Source organism: Thamnophis elegans, chromosome 1, assembly GCF_009769535.1.
Source record: "Thamnophis elegans isolate rThaEle1 chromosome 1, rThaEle1.pri, whole genome shotgun sequence".
Classification (NCBI taxonomy): Eukaryota; Metazoa; Chordata; class Lepidosauria; order Squamata; family Colubridae; genus Thamnophis; species Thamnophis elegans.
This window is the reverse complement of record NC_045541.1, coordinates 97,541,128-97,560,789: the sequence shown is the minus strand read 5'-3', so window position 1 is coordinate 97,560,789 and position 19,662 is coordinate 97,541,128. Positions and strand designations below refer to the sequence as shown.

At 39.3% G+C, this 19,662-nt stretch overlaps 1 protein-coding gene across 1 annotated transcript in view; it reads left to right on the top strand.

Annotated features, from left to right (window-relative positions):
* Positions 1 to 19,662, top strand: part of SLC6A5 (solute carrier family 6 member 5) — a 63,800-nt gene that overhangs the window by 17,022 nt on the left and 27,116 nt on the right. Inside the window, 5 exon segments of the mRNA XM_032212970.1 lie at positions 4,290 to 4,422; positions 7,368 to 7,392; positions 7,395 to 7,501; positions 12,888 to 12,991; positions 18,723 to 18,847. Of these exon segments, the coding sequence (XP_032068861.1) occupies positions 4,290 to 4,422; positions 7,368 to 7,392; positions 7,395 to 7,501; positions 12,888 to 12,991; positions 18,723 to 18,847 (494 nt within the window).

The window sequence follows — 19,662 nt, the reverse complement described above, 5'->3', positions numbered from 1 at the left end:
CTAGGGGTATCAAACTCAATTTCATTCAGGGCCGCATCAGAATTGTGTTTGACCTCGGGAAAGCTGGGTGGGTATGGCCAGGGTGGCCATGGCGGTCTGACATCACTTATGTCAGGGGTGCCCTGTGGTGGCCCAAGCGCTATGCCAGTGAAAACAGGCTCCCAAGCTCATATTTGACTGTGACAACCTCCTGCAACCCCCTGCCAGTGAAAACAGAGCTTGGGAGGGCTGTACATGGCCCTCCTGAGCTCCATTTTCACTGCCAGGAAAAGAGGAGGAGGCCATTGTGGCTAAAAACGGACCTCGCGAGGGCCGTTGTGAGCCCCTCGAGCTTGGTTTTTGCTGGCAAAGGCATCGTGGGCCAGTCCTTTGCTGTTTTCAGGGTGGCGCATAGACCAGATCTAAGCATCCCGTGGGCTGGATCCATCCCGCGGGCCTTGAGTTTGATACCCCTGCTCTAAGCAATTAGCAATTGAACATTGCTGATTTCCCCACTTTTCTCTGCAATTTTCATATCTGATTCAAAAGATTGAAAACTTCTCCAGAGCAAATATCAGAAAAGAAGGTAAAGAAAATTCCTAACTTATGTATTTATCAAATTTATATGTCACTTGATTCCCAACAGTGCTTACGGAAATGGAAAATCATTCAGATAACATTGGATGCAGGACCAAACGGTCATTTACACTTCTCAATCAATATGTTGGATGGCCTAGACCCATGATGGTGAACCTATGCCATGTGTGGCACAGGTGGCACCCGAAGCCATTTGTCTGGGCACGCAAGGCATTGCCCAGTCAGCTGGCCAGCCCGCATGAGTGCTGGTCAGCTGACTTTGGCCTTCTTTTAAGGCCATTTTTCACCCCCCGGAGGTTTCAGGAGCTTCCCTGAAGCCTCCGGAGAGCAAAAAAAACGCTCCTATGGGCAAACCGGAAATTCAGCAACATATTTCCGGGTTGCTCGAAGGGCCGTTTGTAGCCCTCCGGAGCCTTCATGAGCCTTCATGAGGCTTCCCTGAAGGCTCTGGAGGGCAAAAAATAACCCTACAAGCAAAATGGAAGTACATTCCTGAACTTCCGGTTTGCCAGTAGGGTCATTTTTTTTGCCCTCTGGAGCCTTCAGGGAAGGCCCCTGAAGCCTCCGGAGGGCTAAAACTGGCCCTATGAGCAAACCAGAAGTCCATTCTTGAACTTTTGGTTTGCCCATAGGGCCAGTTTTTCGCGCTCCGGAGGCTTCAGGGGCTTCTGGGCAGCAGGGAGGCTGTTTTCACCCTCCCCAGGCTCTTATAAAACCTCTGGAGCCTTGTGAGGGTGAACAAAGCACACCAAAAATGGGTGGGGGAGTGCTGGTCATGCATGCATGTGTGCTGGGGTCGTGTGCATAGCATTACGGGTGTGGCATGCCCATGCACGAAACCTCCCTACGCTCCCCCCACTTTTGGTACGCGAGCCACAAAAGGTTCGTCATCACTGGCCTAGACATTGGTATGTGGGCATAGATCTTTTTAACATTTATATTTTATTGTGTTTTACTAATCTAGGTGAAATGGTAAGAAATAGTGCTAGTCCATGTATGATAAGCCATATACTGAAACTCTCAATCAAAACAAGTGAAAAGAATAATGCAATATTGTCTATATGCTTTTCCTCTAGTTTTGCTATATGATTTTTTTGCATATCTAATCTCTGTTTATATTGATTAATATGAAGCGATGCTAATATTCGGACAAAGGTTATTTAATCATTGTACATGTGTCGGCAAAACAAGTCCTGGTTTTGGATTCAAACATGCTTGGCATTCAGTGATCAGAATATTACTTTAACTATGTGACTACATTTCCTAAATATTGCTTCAATGTTAATTCCAAAGAGCAGGGGTCCCCACCCTTGTTCCACATCTCGGTACAGAGTCATGGCCCATTAGAAACTGGGGCGTGCAAAAGGGTAACCACCCAAAGCTTCATTGTGCAAGTGGTGCGCATGTGAAACACTATCCCCTCTTCTCCCCTGCTGCCCACTGTCACTGGTCCACAGAACTGGAAACATTGGGTACCACTGCCTTAGCACCAAAGTAATACTGGATATTCCTGCTAGATGTAATATATATTATTGGGGACGAGTTGGGTGAGGAGTGGTAGACATAAAAAAATAGTTTGAATTTGCAAAGTACCTTGCCCCTATATTAAGACTCAAAAGCCAGAATTAGTGATATCCTTAGATATTTCCATGATATTTAAACCAGATTCAGGTTCCAGAGAGGTAGTTTGGTGTAGAGGTTAAATCGCGGGACTGGAAACCACAAGGCTGTGAGTTCTCGGCCTCCCTTAGGCATGAATGCAAGCTGGGTGACTTTGGGTCACTCACGCCCCTCTCAGCTCAACCTACGTATGGGGGTTGTTGTGAGGAAATTAAGAGACAGGAGTATCATGGTTGTTCACCACCTTTACTTTACTATATATCATATATCTATATTGGGATAAAAATCTAATAATTGTAATTGTGATAATCCTAAGAGATTTTGATCTCAAAATATTTTAGAAGCATGTTACAATAGCGTTCCAAATATCATGCAGAATTAAATCAGAGTCCAAGGCAGAGCTATCCTTAAAGTTCCAATTTAATAAGACAGACATGTTGGCATCGTGCTATGGAATCCCAATACTGGAAGTGACATCAGAATTTCACCCAGTTAAAAGTTCATGATCTTGTCCCCACACCCACATTCCATCACATGGTCCATCTTCTTCTTCCACACTGGCATCCACACCCAGCTGCTTCTGGTCAGGTGTGAAAGTACGGAGACAAAAGATGAACTTGAGCTTCTAGAAAAGAATCATAACAGTACATTCCACAATCTCACTCCTGTCCTATTCCCCCTCCCATCAACTATACTATGAAAACAACATAATGAAATAAGAGAAAGTGTGGCAGGCCAAAATTCTAAAAGGAATATAATTGCAGGCCTGACAACCTCATTGAGAATCTATTTGGTTTTTTTTTTTTTTAGTAATAAACTCTTGGAAAAGTCTGATAGATTATATTGTTAGGATACAGTAATGGTAGAGAAAAAGTGTTCTTCCCCTTTACCAAAGGATGGGCTCAGTAATTAGCTTTAGTTTGATTAGACTTATCATGAAATGTTCTTCACTGCATTCTATCTGTCTCTGAAACTTTCATTGCACTCAGCTTGGTGTATATTAAAAACAGCAGCACTGGGAGTTTGGAAGAAATTAGCTCTTAATTACTTCTATATTGCAAAGGAGCCACAGTTTTGGTGGGAGTCATAAAATCAACTCATAAAATGTCCAAGGTTTGTTGGAATCCATCTGAATAAATTCCAGGTTGAGATCATTTAATACATTTCTACTTAGGAAACAGATCGTAATCAGTAACAAAATCTGGAAATGATACAGGAATCTAGTTACTGAAAAAGTGACTTCATGAAATTTGTTCATGAAATAGGTACCGTATTTTGGAGTATTAGACGTACCGGAGTATAAGACACACCAAGGTTTTGAAGAGGCAAATTAAAAAAAAAGTTTTTGCACTATGCAAACCTCCCAAAAAGACATGGCTAGCCTTTATGGGTCTTGCAGAGTGCTCCTGAGGGGTAAGCCCCCCAAAGCAAAAAACAGCCAGTTTTTTGCGAAAACGGGCCTGTTTTTTGGTCAAAAAAATTGCATGTTTAAGAGGCTTATAGAGTGCTCTTGGGGGCTGCGGGGGGGGGGGGAATTGAGCAAAAATGGCCTGTTTTTCACTCATTTCTGCCTTCCCCAGCCCCCAGGAGCTCTCTGAAAACCTTCTACAGGCTCTGCAGGGCCATTTTGGTGAAGGGGCGGGTTTTGGGAGGCAAAAAAGTGCTGTATTCAGTGAATAAGAGGCACCCAGATTTTCAGCCTCTTTTTTTGGGGGAAAAAGGTGCGTCTTATATTCTGAAAAATACGGTAAATCTTGAAAGGTTCTAATCATTTAGAGAGTTAGAGTTTCCCTCCTGTCCCCTCCTCTCCCTTGCCCTGCCCTGCCCTCCCTATCCCTTCCCCTCCTATGTTCTCCCCTTTGTTAACATTTTACAATGGATGTTAAATTAAATTATAAGATAGATGTATCTTAGAAGACAATGGGACTTTGTAAGTTGACTTTAATGACTGTGAAGTATTCTCTGTTTTTATTTTTAAAAAAATCATAATGAACAAGTAAAAGAATAGAATCTTAAATGCTCCAGCAACTTTAATTAATGCTGATGCTAGGTATTCACAAATGGTCATGACTTACTGACATTTTGGCTCTTAGGTACTTTGTGTTGAAGATTTCTGCAGGAATTGAATATCCTGGTGAAATCAGGTGGCCTTTGGTACTGGCTCTCTTTCTAGCTTGGGCTATTGTCTATGCTTCCCTGGCTAAAGGAATAAAAACATCAGGAAAAGTAAGAAATTATTTTAGACCATTTCTAGTTTTAATTCAGAAATGACTATATTTGCAATACCAAAATCTATGCATTCCTGGAATATGTAATAGCTTTTTGGGAAATGTTGTAGCAACTTAGTACCTGCCATTTTGTATGATAGCTTGAGAACAGCTAGTGAAATATTTTTCTTTGATATGCATATTGGTTAAACTTTAAGTTCTCATTTTTCATACATGGCCTTTTCATGGCATGGCTTTTTGATTCCATTGGCTTTCAGGAGGAGTAAAGGCGAGAGGTTATATATTGAAGTGAAATTTGCTTATCATATGACTAAAGAAGATGGTAAAATATGAATTTGGGCAACAAAGATTAGCTAGCTGGGAAAATCAGAATATAATAATGCTATTTATAGAAGAATAGAATAACATGCTATTTTATAGTGTTTTACAGTTTAGGTGTCCTTATGTTATTCTTAGGTAATCATAGTCCAAAAATCATAGTAACTGAGTAACTAGTACCTATAATGATAATAAAGATTAGCTTTCATCTTTTCTGGTGAGTTGTTTGTTTCTATCAATTCCTGATCAAGAACTTCCCAGTTGAAGTCACACATAAATAACTTGAATTAAGGGTATATATGTTCTCTGTGCCAGCTGCCTCCTTTTTAGGCTAGAATAAATGAAAGATATGTTTTCTAGTATTAATATTGTTCAATTATTTGTGTTAACAGGCTTTGTTAAAAAGAAAAGGGAGACGGGAAATACACATGTATTCTAGGGATGGAAACCAGTTGCTTCTAAGATGTTATTAGAGTAAAATTTTTATCATCCTTGATTATTGGCCATTATGGGTTGATTAATGAATGTTAGAAGAAGAGCATGATGGTTCATGAGATTAGAATGTTGGGCTGACAATTGGCAGGCTTATGTTTGAGATCCAATTGTTGTGCCTTGTGATGAGGTGAGCTCCCGTCACGTGCTCCAGCTCCTGCCAACCTAGCAGTTTGAAAGTGGACAACAGGAAGTAGATAAATGTGTACCACTTTTGTGGGCAACTTCATCCTTGGGGCAACTGTGATGTCATCAGCAGATACTTTCATCATGGAAGCACATCAGTGCTGCTGACCCAGAAGTAGTAGTAGTATGAATGTTAGAATTTAACAGTATTTGGAGAACCCTCGTGATGTGACCCGACAAATGCGCGAACGACAAAAGCGTGCCGACAAAACCGCGGCGCTAAAACCGTGATGTCAAAAGCGTGCCGACAACAGCACGCTGACAAAAGCGCGCTGACAGAAGCGCAATTTAAGTTAAGGTAAGGTTTAGGTTTAGGTTTAGGGTTAGGGTTAGGTTTAGGGTTAGGTTTAGGGTTAGGTTTAGGGTTAGGTTTAGGGTTAGGTTTAGGGTTAGGTTTAGGGTTAGGTTTAGGGTTAGGTTTAGGGTTAGGTTTAGGGTTAGGTTTAGGGTTAGGTTTAGGGTTAGGTTAGGGTTAGGTTTAGGGTTAGGTTAGGGTTAGGTTTAGGGTTAGGGTTACAGTGCGCTTCTGTCGGCGCGCTGTTGTCGGCGCGCTTCAGTGCTCATTCGTCAGCACGCTTTTGTCGGCGCGCTTTTGTCACCGCGGTTTAGTCAGGCGCGCTTTTGTCGTTCGCGCATTTGTGGTAGAACCCCCTCGTGAAACCTGTCATACCATCTGCAAGTTTAATTCTTAAAGGCAAGTATCTGTTCCCATTTCAGGGTCCTGAAAGTTATTTTGGGTTTATTTAGACAAGATGGATTTTTGTTAATGTAGGACTTAAGTCCAGTTTGTTTCTTTTCTTTCAATTTCTATCAGGCACAAACATCACGTCCATACCTGAAGGTCCATTAAACTATGTATTGTTAATCATGCCTATGCACAGAAATATTCTCACAGAAATAACCAATGGTTAGCACTGCTTGGAGTTAGATAAGGGTCAACAGAATCCAAAGGAAGTTGAATTTAATTTAGATTTGACTATCTACGGATTCTAGTTTTTTTAAAAAAACTCTACTTCCTTTTTTAAACTCTACCCCGAGGCTCTGCCACTCCTTTTCCTACAATCTCATCAGATTAACACATTGCTTATTTTATTTCTCCTTCGGAGTTATGAAAATGGTACCTCAGAGTTGACTGCTGGATCTACAGAATGTTCCTCGCTTTTTTAGCAATCAGTCTCGATTACCTTATTAGTGTTTTGTTTTGGAGACAAGACCATTTAATCATCCAGGAGGGCATGCCATGGGGGAGAAATATTGCCCTTTTGTAATCACACAGGCATACCCAGACTCCGAAGACAACATTGGTCTTCCGGTTGCTTGATGTAACAGAACTTTTGGAGAATGTGTTTTTTTATGTTCACCTTTATGTGTGGAAAAACATTTGCTGGAATAAAAGCCGCAACGTAATTTATTTCATATCTAAAAAAGAGCTTAGGAATTGACTATTTTACACTAGTCGCTTCTGTTTTAGAAAACTGACAACTCTGCAATTTTCATTCTTTTGGTAGTAGTCATAGTGTAGAGAGAAATGTATCTCTAATATACTAACATTTATCTACAGAAATGATATTTCTTTAGAGAATAGATATTCTCTACAGAGAGACATGCAGTTATTTTTTGCATTAATTATCCCCAGACATTGCTATTTTATTAATTTAGGCTTTGCATACATCACACCATTTTAGCAACCATTCTATTGTTTTTATGTTTATATTCCCATGAGCAAATGTCACCGACAAGTTGTGCAATAATTTACTGTGAACAGTAAGCCAGTGATATTATTTTTTTCCATGGCTGTTTTAACTTTTTACGTAGAACATTTTTTTTCTACGTAAGTCTCTGAGGGTGACTTAGATTGCAGTAGCATAGAAATATGTGTAATTGTAAATAAATTCTTATAATGAATAGTTGAATGAATAGTTATATTATCTGTTTATGTTTCTTTAGGTGGTATATTTTACTGCTACATTCCCATAGTAGTGCTTATCATCTTACTTATCAGAGGAGTTACCCTGCCAGGAGCTGGGGCTGGAATGTGGTACTTTATCACACCTAAATGGGAGAAATTAATTGACGCTATGGTAAGCTTGTTATGCCAGATATAATACTATAATGGAATAAAGCCACATATAGAATTATTTTTGAGTAAGAAAGCATTATGTGATATGAATGTTTATGACAGCTTATTTTCTGCTCTAACCATGCTTGTATTTCTTAATTTGGTATTTTTGTATTTTAAAAGAATATTTTTTTTTTAAAAAAAATGACAGCTGTATTTCTAACATTATCTGATCAATGTTATTGGCTCCTTCAGGACAATACTTCATTTGCTTAAGGCATAATATCCTGTTCAAACCATGATGGACTACAGCATGGCTGTGAAGATGAATGTTTGGTTAAACTAAAGTCCATCTTACATATTTGGTTGTGCATTGGATCCAGAGTACTATGTGAAAAAGTCACTTGCTATAAATCTAACCAAGTGTTCCTGAATACAACATGCAATTACCTATCCTAAAGATATAGGTACAATCAGTTGGAAGAAAATTCCACAATCAGAGGAAGAGATGTAGTAAACATATGTTACAGGTATATTGGAAGAATATTATGTTTTCCAGAAGTATACTTAGCTCTACTTGTTGTGTACACAAATTGGATATTGCTGTTGAGTTTAAACTCAATTCTAAGCCTGTAGTCCTAACAACTGTCTTAGAATTACGTGCTTCAGAATGGAGATCATTTCATGACGGTATAATCATGAGTAATGCAGTTTTTTGCTACTCTTAATCACAATACTAATTTTAAATGACAATAGATGACACTCAAAAGAGGCTACACAACCAAGTAGAGACACCCAAGAGAAGACATAGAAACCAATATAGGAATAGAAACATTCCAAATGTTTGATGCTTGAAAGAAAAATTATAGCTATAAGTTTACTTTCAGATTATAACCAGTCAGTAGTTTGAACTATATTCTGAGAATTTTGTAACATAATGAATACTTGTTATGTGAGTTTAGCTGGTTTACTTTGTGGACTTTTCTAAGCTTTTCTAAGCTAAAAACTCTGCTATTTGGTATCTGTTTATTCCATTCTTAAGGATTCCTACAGAGTAGCTAAATTGAAGAGAAACAGTAATCTGTTACTAATTATGGAATTTATTCATTTATTTATATGGTTTGAATGGCTGCCTATTTCACACCAGTGACTCTGGACAGCATCTAATGCTAAACCATCAGTTAGAACTTTATCTGGGTATCTGAGATGAACTTCGTACAATGAATGATGTTGCTGGGAATGTATAAACTTGGCATACACTACTGGTATCCTTTGCTCATCCATTCTTGGAACATCTCCTTACCACGATAAGGTAGCACAGTAGGATAGTCTGAACAACCTTAAATAGATACTCGAGGAAGGCTGAAGATCTGCTTTGTCATTATAATCTCTAATGTCAAATGAGGAATAGTTAAGTATGCTACTAATTTGTCATTATGTCCTAATGATATATAGAAGAGCTACTATAGTGGTGTATAGGAAGCTGGCTTTGAAATTTACATTAGATGTATCAGCATTTTAAAAATATGCCCACTTACTGGGTACAATTCACAGTGTTAATTTTAACTTTTAGAAAAGTTCTTGATTTGATTTGGGGCCCATGTATCTAAAATATTTTGTCTTCCATATGAATGTTTTTAATTGTAAAAATTGTTTGCAGCGCATATTCTTTAGCTACCACATCCTCTAAAAATTAGACAAGTGATGATTAAATATATTTTCTTCTTCTGAGACTTGTATCTCCCTGGAAAGTTTCTCCTGGCACTACCTAGATGAGTTTAGGTATTGAATTAACATTATTTTATTAGTTTCAGCTTTTTATATATTTTTATTGCTTTATCTGCCAAGGTTTTATTATTGCTTCTAATACTATAGATTTTATTGGTTTTACAACTGCATTATTCTTTAATAAAGGGTGATTGTTTTAATGATTCTATTATTTACTATTGAATGCATGATGAAATAAAAATGTAAAAGCAAGTTAGAAGTATGTATCATAATAATATTTCTGTCTGAAAGTAAAACAAGTTACAGAATCCAATCTGGGTAGGTCCCTGGGACCAGAGTTTTAATCTTCCAAGCTTTCAGACACATGGTGGAGCCCCTCCTCAGGGAACTTTTCGCTAGCAGAATGTGTGCTTTGATTTGTTCTAGGTGTAGTATCATTGTAATACTTGGTTGTGTGTGGCTTTTTTTTTATTGGGGTGTTAATGGCTGGTTGGCTACTGTTTCCTTGTGCTGTGATGCCCTTGGCTCCAAGGTACATGATAGGCTGATGGTAAATCAGCACTCTTGTTGACTGATAATTTTGAAATTTTGCAGCTAATAAGATTGTTGGTTAAGCAGGGACAAAAATAGCCAGGGAAATGATTGAAGCTTGGGAAATGGGCCCCTTGCCCGTCAACAGGAGTGCTGATTTACTACTAACTTATCAGATACTTAGGAAGCAGAGAGCTTTGCAGCCCAAGGAAACAACCACCAACAACTTAATATCCAGCCATTAACACCACAAACCACAACTAAAAAGCCACGCATAACAAGCCACCCCATAAATACTACACATAGAACAAGCCAAAGCACACATTCTGCTAGAGAGAAGTTCCTTGAGGATGGGTTCCAACACAAGTCCAAAAGCTTGGAATACTAAACCTGTCCTGGTGACTAACTCTGATTGGCTCCTGCAACATTATCCTGGGACAAATACTGTATATTTAACTTCATTCATAAAAAAAGTTAACTCCAGGATATATGTTACATATTGGAATTATATAAACATTGGGAGTCATGCATATATCTCAAAATGATTAGATTCCTTAGTGGTAACAGCATTTTTGCCTTTTTCTTTACCCTTTCAAGACACATACCCTTCACACATACCCTTTATAGCAGCAGCTCAAATACTTGCAATTAGGTGATAAGAGTTTATTACTTTTGGGTGAACCCAAAACTTGTTATCTTTGTATAGTGTGTGTGTGTGTGTGGTTGCATGTGTGTACACATACTGTATACACAAATACATGCATGCATACATACATACATACATACACCACTGTTCCCTCTAAGGTGCGCGGCTGCGCGGCCGCACACATGGCAAGAAAACCCCGCGCAGCAGTTTCTATCTGCTGCGCAGAGATTTCTGTAAAGCAAACGTGGGGAAGTTCTTTGCAGGCGGCTAGAACTGGCCGCCTGCAAAGGACCTCCCCAGACTTGTTTTGAAGAACATGGCTCTTCAAGTCCATGTTCGGGGGATCCCTTGGAGAGGGGATTCCTTCCTGCGAGACCCCGTCCAGAAAATGCGGGGAGTGGTAGCGGAGACCCAGGGCTGCTTCTGCTGCGACCGCTGGACTGTGGGGCTGGGAAGGGGACGGGAAGAGCAGCGGGGCTGACGGTGGCCGGCGGTGGCAGGCTGGTTGGCTGCCTTTCCACCGCTGCCCCCTCTGCGGCGGTTTTCGACCTGCTTCCCCCTCCTTCCGCCGCACCCCTAACTTGAACCTGGTCCGCAGAGGGGCAAGTGGGCGTGGGGGGGTCCGGCACCTGCGTTCCGGTGCAGCCCAGCGGACGGGGCCCTTCACAAAGGGGGCGGGCGAGGAGAGGAGAGGCAGGGCGCCCTGCCCTGGTGGCTTTTACTTTCCGGGCCAGGACTCTAGAGAGAAGAGAACTATAAAAGCTCTTTTCTCTTATTCTTTCCTCTGTGTCTCAACTCCTCTAATTGCCCATCAACTACAACACAACATTGGAACAATTTCTCCAAACTCTCTCATATGCCAATAACTCATTTCTCAATTTGTCAGCAAGTCTCTTCCAAAACTGGTCAAAGCAAGTTTATTCCATTCCATATCCCTGACAATGTCTGGAAATCCAATATATAAATACCAATTCTGCAATGACCTTTCTTTAGTTTGTGAATTTCCCAAATCACTGTTGTTGTTCTTTCCAGTTCATCACAAATCTTTGCATGAAATATGGGTAATAATTCAGCAATTGATTTTTGCCTTCAATAAGGAGCATATCCCTTTCAGTAGCCTCTTCTTTCAATGGACTCAGAACAAAAACAAACCTGGAGTGATCTGTAGATAATTCCGCTAGTCCCAATAAGAGGGACAGAATCACTTGGATTAGAGTGGGTTCTTGGCTAACAATTGGTGGAATTTATTTAACACCAGCAACAAAGATAAGTTAAAACCATTACAGTCCCCCAGTCACATGATCAAAGTTCAGATTGGCAGCCTGCCTGCACTTATGGCCAAAGGAGTGTTTTAACTCCCATCACCGGCCTATCTGCTGTTGGAGGAGGAGGAGGCAGCAGTTATTCTAGTGGAGGCAGGGGCTCGTCGGCGTCTTCAACGGCAGCCCTGCCCCCTGTGAAAAAAACTGAAGATGGAGCAGTGAATGAATAAACCATAAAAGCAACAAACAGTTAATGCGTAAGTAAGCTGAGGAGCAAGTTCTCAACTAAGGAAGCAATATAAGAAAGAAATATAAAAAGCTCAATATGCCAAAACACTTATTTTAGTCTTCATTTAATTACTTGTATTGTAGTCTGATGTAACATCTTTTTAAAGTTAACAAAAACTTAGTTATAGGCCACCTGCTTGCCCATCTCTCTCTGATCTATCAGAAACCAGACGACAGGACCTCACTTGTTCAGCTTAAAATTTGGTGGACTATCTATAGCCATCTATCAAGCTATCTGAAGGAGAGGCCCTTCAGATAGCATGATCCCAAGCTGTTTATATGTTAAAGCCTAATGCTAGCAGTGTATCTTAAACTGGACTTGGAAGTTGGAAACAAATGTGGTGTTAGTACAAATGATGCAAAATAGATTTAATAGAAGGGCCGCCTGCAATCTTAAGATGGGGGGAAACTTAAGGGTACCTTGAATAAACATAACTGAGTTTCAAATAATACTGATTTTGTTGTTGTCTTAGGTGACATCTGTGAAAAAAATTCAGGTGCTCAGGCATGAAAATATGCCGCTCAAACACTATACTTTTCTGCTCACACTGAAAAAAAATTAGAGGGAACATTGACATACACAATTATGTATATTGTCCACTAGGAGCTAAATATTTAATCACAGCTCAAAATTCATTGCTGTTTTGTCCATTCATTGTTGGTTTACATATCCATGTAGTGAAGTTCATAAAGCCAGCTATCAGTGCAGACTAAAGACATCCCTTCTTCCAGATCTGGCAATTAAATAGATCATATTCCTTCTTCATTCAAGTATCTGTTACTACAGATAGTTCCTGAATTCTCCTATTGGGTCAGTCTGATTCATAGTACTGCCACACAACTTACATATGGCATGGTTGGTAGCTTTGTTTGTAATCACATTAATTGTTCTTATTGCTATTTCTATTTTTTTTTTTAAAAACCTAATTTTCTCTATTGATCTTTTTTTAAAGGTATGGAAAGATGCTGCTACTCAGATATTCTTCTCTTTATCTGCTGCATGGGGTGGTCTGATTACTCTGTCTTCCTATAACAAATTCCATAACAATCTATACAGGTAACATGCGAACATTCAGCAATGTTTTCAATAATTAGATGGCAAAGATAAATCCAGGTACTTCTGGAATGATGTTTGATGTCATCTCTGTTATTGTCATGTATAGCATCAATCTGTCACTAAAACTTCAAAGTAAGACTACCAGACATGAGTTGCAAAATCTGGAAAACAGGATGGTACTCAAAAACTGCATTTAGTGTTGTATGAATATTTGCACTGCAGATCTGATAGAAAAAATCATGAGACTACTGGGGTTAGTGTGTCCTATTTCCTCCTGAATGGCTGCCCTAATTATAAATAGGTTGGGTTGAAAGCAATGTAGAGGAGTGTCAAGAGTCAAGGATAGCAGCATGAAATACAGCACACGCATAATCTCTGTTAAAGAAAGCTTTGTAATTGAGAAATAGGTCAGGAACGCTCTGAAGCAGCAAAGATAATTTGTGATTTTCACTGCTATAATTACTGTGCCATTATTTTTACGGTATCAGTAGCACATTAATAATTCTGGTCGTTGCATTAATTCCAAATTCAGATAAAGAAAAAGCTCCCAGTGTCATAAGAATAGAATATTTGATTTAATTTAATTGGTAAGCTCGTATATAACTGAGAAGAACAGCTTTAAAATTGCTCAACAGCTGATGCTCCATCCTTCTCTCTGTTCTCTTATAAATTTAAACATTTATATACTTTCCTTCCTATTTACCCAATTTAAAATAGCAAATTAAGAATAACAAGAAAATCCAATAACAAGTAATAGAGAAAAGTAGTACGTGCTCAAGACAGAAATTCCAAGGCCTGTGTGAGTAAATCATTATGATCACGGCCATCATCAAATCATAGTTGATGAGGCATTACCAGGAGATAGTAGAACAAAAGACAAAGAATTGGAAAAGATCACAAAGCATTAAGATCTGAAAATTGAAATTGTGGTAGTTCCACAATTATCAGCACACCGTGTGTCATACAAAAAATATTGGATACTACTTAGAAAATCTGTATATTGACAAACTCTGCATCTGTCATTTGCAAAAATCACATATAAGCTACGCTGATACATTTTACATTGAGCTCTTGGGAAGAATCCAATGTGTATGAAGGTCAGCAGCATTTAAAGAACTGGCAGCTGTGACGTCACAGTGTTGTGAACTAATAATAATCAATTCGGCAATGATATGCTGTTTTGTTTTGCTGTACTAAAAAGGAAAAAAAAATCTACCACCTTTATTTGAATTCCTTATTGCTGTTGGGTATGTGACTGCAGTTGCATCCAGTATGAAATCATGAATGCACTGCTTTGAGATAGAGTCTGAAAGAGATCTTGATATCAATGCATGCTTAATGCATGCACAGATGTATGCTTAGCATGGTGAAGGGCAAGACAGAAACAACAACATTTATTTTTATATGTCGTTAAAATGTTGACAGAATCAATTTTGTTGTCGTATTTCTATTGGAGGAGTATAATTTGATGAGGTATATGGTACATATTTATTGTGTAAATAAACTTGTCACTGATTTTTTTTTAACAAATCAGACACGGTATTGGTAAATAGGTATAAATTCAGATACAGGGAATAAAAAGGAATTTTTCATTTCCAATCGATTGTAAATTGTGTGTGTGTGTGTGTGTGTGTGTGTGTGTGTGTGAAAAGGTTCACTTTTGTGTATGACCTGAGTTGGGGCATTGCATCTCCCTTTGGTCCTTTCAGATAACTCAGCAATTTTTAATAATATTAGGCATGGTATATTACTGCACTGTTTGCAAAGATTTGCATTAGTTCTATACTGTCCTTTATAAATATTTCAGTTTGTTCTAGTGGGGAGGATAGATTGATTCAGTGGTTTTCCACTTAATGGACTATTGCAAGGGTTTGTCCTTATCCTCCCATTTTCTAACAGCTACATGAAACTGATGGGGCAACCATCCAGTAATTTGGGCTGTGGTACCAGCAGTATGTTGATTATACCCAATTATAATTTTCCTCTGTGTGGATGATGCTGTTGATATTCTGTCCTGGGACCTGGAGGCTGTGACGGTCTGGATGGATGAGAACAGGCTCAGATTAAACCCAAGTAACACAGAACTGACATTCACATGTCTCCTGTAATACCAGTGATGTCCTTAGATGAGACTACAGGTAGTTCTTGACTTATGGTCACAACTGAGCCGAAAATTTCTGTTACTAAGTGAGGCAGTTGTTAAGTGAGTTTTGCCCCCATTTTATGATCTTACTTGCCACAGTTAAGTGGATGAGATAGTAACACTTAACAAGCTGATATAACCATTGACTTTGGTTATAAAAAAGTCACAACAAGATCACATGAACCAGTTGCCATTCTTCCGAGCTGTGATCACATGAACATGGGGATGATCATAAATTACTTTTTTTCAGTGCTGTTGTAACTTTGAATAATTATTAATGAATGGTTGTAAGTTGAGAACTACTTGTATCTGTTCTAGGAGTAGTTCATGATTTGGGAATCTTATCTTTTAGCCTCATGTCTTCTTCTATTTAATAGCATATGAAGTTCATGGTAGAACTTTACATGTCCTTAGCTGTCCTACACTGTATATTCCAGGCTCTGCACTGGTTCAGTTTTTCTGAGCTAAATTTAAAGAGCCCTTTGATACTTGGCCCCTGGTAATGTGAAGGTCTACCTCCTCTAACTGGATTTAGTTCAATCTATTAGATTGTGGGAGAGAGCTCTGTGTTGTCCACTTTTCTGAAATGTCAGGGGAGCTCAAGTTAGTAAGTACTGCTTTTCCATAGCAATGCTGACCCAATGGAATGCATCCTCCACTCTGATCAGAAGGATCTTCCTGATAGCTTTTAGGAACTTATTAAAAAAAGGAATTCTTTTGAAGAGCTAGTGTCTAACATCACCTGGGGCTTTTCCTCCTTCCTTCCTTCCTTCCTTCCTTCCTTCCTTCCTTCCTTCCTTCCTTCCTTCCTTCCTTCCTTCCCTCCCTCCCTCCCTCCCTCCTTCCTTCCTTCCTTCCTTCCTTCCTTCCTTCCTTCCTTCCTCTGTGTGTTCTACTTTTTTTGTTGCTTTAATTGTGACATTGTAACTGCTGAGATCATGGGATTGTGGCAGGCCAAAAAACAAAATCAAGTAAAAAAACAAGGCCTTCTCCAAATACACGTAGCCTCAATCAGCATGAAACTGTTGTGGGCAGTAGAGGAAGAAATGCCTACTATTGTAACTGCCTTGGATAAGTGTGAACTGAACTTTTGAACTTTCAAAGTAATGGCTAAGGAACTCTTCTAAATCTCCTTACATGCTTAGCATCACATTTCGTGTGCCCATTCTTAAAGCTCTCTGCGAGTTAAATGTTTTTGTTGACATCTGTCTTTTATAAACATTAAATTATTGAGGCATGCATTTGATGATTATGTAGACTGAATTTTATGTTCAGTGATCTACTATGCGTGCACAATGTATCACTTTTCTGTATACAATGAGTTTGTCTTGAAGCAGCTTAGTAATGGGATGCTGATTAGACACTTGAAACTGGAGTTTCAGCATTCAGAAATAACACCCAAAGTAGGATTTCCAATCTGTTGCCCTTTGGTTGTATTAAAACTGGATAACTTATGAAGAAGGTACAGGATGGGAAAAACTGAACTCATCATAAGAACATACAATTTATCTCAAATGTTTTCTTAGTTACCATATTTTTCAGAGTATAAGACGGATCTTCCCCTCCTAAAAAAGGGTAAACATTTGGGTGTGTCTTATACACCGACTGTAGGTCCACCTACCCATTGGCCCCACCCTTTGGCCTCTGCCTTCCAGCAATTTACCTCCTTGCAGCAAACAGAGAAAATGGGGCTTGTGTAGGCAGCAATAGGCTATGGCAATCCCTGCAGCCTGAAACAGCTGATCATTGGGACACCATGCTTAAACTGAAAATGAAACTTGCTGTTTGCTGCAAGGAAGCAAATTGCTAGGAGGCAGAGGCAGATCCGCCCCCCCTTGTTTTCTTCCTTAAAAGCTAGGTATGTCTTATACTTCGGAAAGTCTTATATTCCGAAAAATATGGTATGTAGTGTAACATAATTTTTTCCCCAAATCTTCACTTGAACATCTTAAATGCCTATAAGTGGTCACTTCCATTATTTGATAAGGTCCACCTAAGATTTACCTTTCATTGTTTTAGGCATTGTGAGGTTTGTACTAGGGCCATGATGGTGAACCTATGGCATGCATGCCACAGATGGCACACGGAGCCATTTGTCAGGGCACGTGAGATATTGCCTTGTCATCTCCAGCGTATATGTGCGCACTGGCCAGTTGACTTTGGCCTTCTTTTGAGGCCATTTTTTTGCCCTCCGGAGCCTTCAGGAGGCTTCCTTGAAAGTTCTGGAGAGCAAAAAATGGCCCTATGAGCAAACAGGAAATGACTTCCGGTTTGGCCATAAGACCATAAGGCCATTTTTCGCCTTCAGGGAAGCCTCCTGGGCGAAAAACAGCCCTACAAGAAAACCAGAAGTCCATTCCCGAACTTCCGGTTTGCCCATAGGGGTGGTTTTTCTGGAGGATTCAGGGAAGCCCCTGAAGCCTTCGAAGGGCCTCCAGGAGCGGCAGGGAGACTCTTTTCGCCCCGCCCAGGTTCCTAGAAAGCCTCTGGAGCCTGAGGAGGACAAAAAAAGAGTGCCAAAAGTGCAGGGGGTGGAAAGGGTGCTGGTCGTGTGCACATGCGTGCAGAGGTGAGAAGCATACACATGTGTGGCATGCCCATGCATGACCCCACTGCACTCCACCCACTTTTGCTATGTGAGCCAAAAAAGGTTTGCCATCACTGTACTAGGGTTTGTGAATGCTGACTTATTGTTTTCCTTGTTTTAAAATCTAAGATTTTAAATTTAAATTTTTAAAAAATAAGATTTATGCTGTTGATGCTAATAGTGAAATACTTGAATTGAAAGACACAATGAAGTCAGGAATTAGTGATCACTTTCTTAGAATGACTGTATTTAAAAGCATTAGTATTGTATAATATCTACCTTGATAAAGTGAATCAAATTATTTTTATTAGTGAAGCCTTTTTGTGGGTGGGGAGTGTTGTTAATGGAAATGTGGATTGTACATCATTTGCACCCTCTCTGGGAGTAAGACCCCCTACTTATTACTCATGCCCCAGTGACTTCTTATATGGACTATTGCAATGCAGTCTACATGGGCTGTCCTTGAAAAACCCTTGGAAGCTTTAACTGGTGACACAATAGGTAGTAGATGTCACTGGTAACTTAGTGCATGTAACACCGCTTCTTTGTGAGCTGCATTAGCTTCCAGGCTCAAATCAAGGTATTGCTTCTCAAATTTAAATTACTTGGGACTGGCTTACTTCCCAGTTATATCTACTTGTTCAAACTAGTCAGGCAAGATGGGCATGCTTAGGGCCCCATGGGTTAAGGAATGTTAGTTTGCTGGGCACAGAAGAAGCTTTTCTGCTGTAGCACCCTATGGATAGCCCTGCTCCTGATTCTGATTGTTATTATTATTTATTTTATTTTAATTTTGTTCGCTGCCCAGGCTCAGTTGTTGAATGAGCAGCTATCCAAATGGAATGAATAAATAATAAATAGCATTTGGTATCATAGTTACTAAATATTGGTATGTCATTAGTGTGACATAATTACATACTCAGAACACATTACCTGCTACATCATTATTACTCAATTAAAAATCTGGTAAACATATTTTCTTTTGCCTTTCCTTTCTTCAGGGACACCTTGATAGTAACTTGTACCAACAGTGCCACAAGTATATTTGCAGGCTTCGTCATCTTTTCAGTGATTGGATTCATGGCAAATGAACTCAAAGTGGATATTGAAGATGTTGCAGACCAAGGTAGGATCTTTTGTTTTTCATATAAATGTATTTTTGGAATATTGAATTATTGGGCAGTACTGATTTTGTCCTGGTTTCTTTTGGGCAAGATATCCTGCATATACCTAGGGATTAGAGCAGACGAAGCATTTGAGCAAAATGCCACAACTCGGAACACCTTGAAACATGCTATAAGAATGGTTGCCATCTAAGTCAAAGGATAACATTCCATTCCTATCTTTGCTTTGTGTAGAAGCTAGTCAGACAGTATCTGTGTTCCCTTTACATCCTCTGAGGACAACAAAGAAATTAGTTGATTTCCTGCAGCAGGAAATATTACATTTATAGGTCAGTGGGAAAAAATATCTTGAAGAAGCAAGAAGCAAACTACTTCTGTATGGTTGCTAAGGAAACTATGTAGGTGTGTCCATGAAGTAACTACAAGTCAAGCTGCACTCAAAGCCCTAATTCCCCATTCATATCTTGTATAGGCTGCCTAACAGCACATATTGACAGGTTTAACTATGTAATATCACAATCTTTTCTTAAGATGAGTGCTTCCTTTAACTGATTCTTTAATGCAGTGAGACATAATACAATTGCCTTATTTATACAAGTTGAAGCTGAAAATTGTCAGTGTAGAATCAGAATGGAACTGATTCTTCTATCTTTGCTGTCAAATTGGTCAAAATATAATTTGAATTTTAAGGTTTGCAAACGATCTTGGTAATGTACATGCATTTGATAATATGTTCTCAAGCTATAAATATTTGATCACTGGGATAATTGTCTTATGAGCTTGCCTATTCCTAAACCACTTTCAGACTCCACAAAAC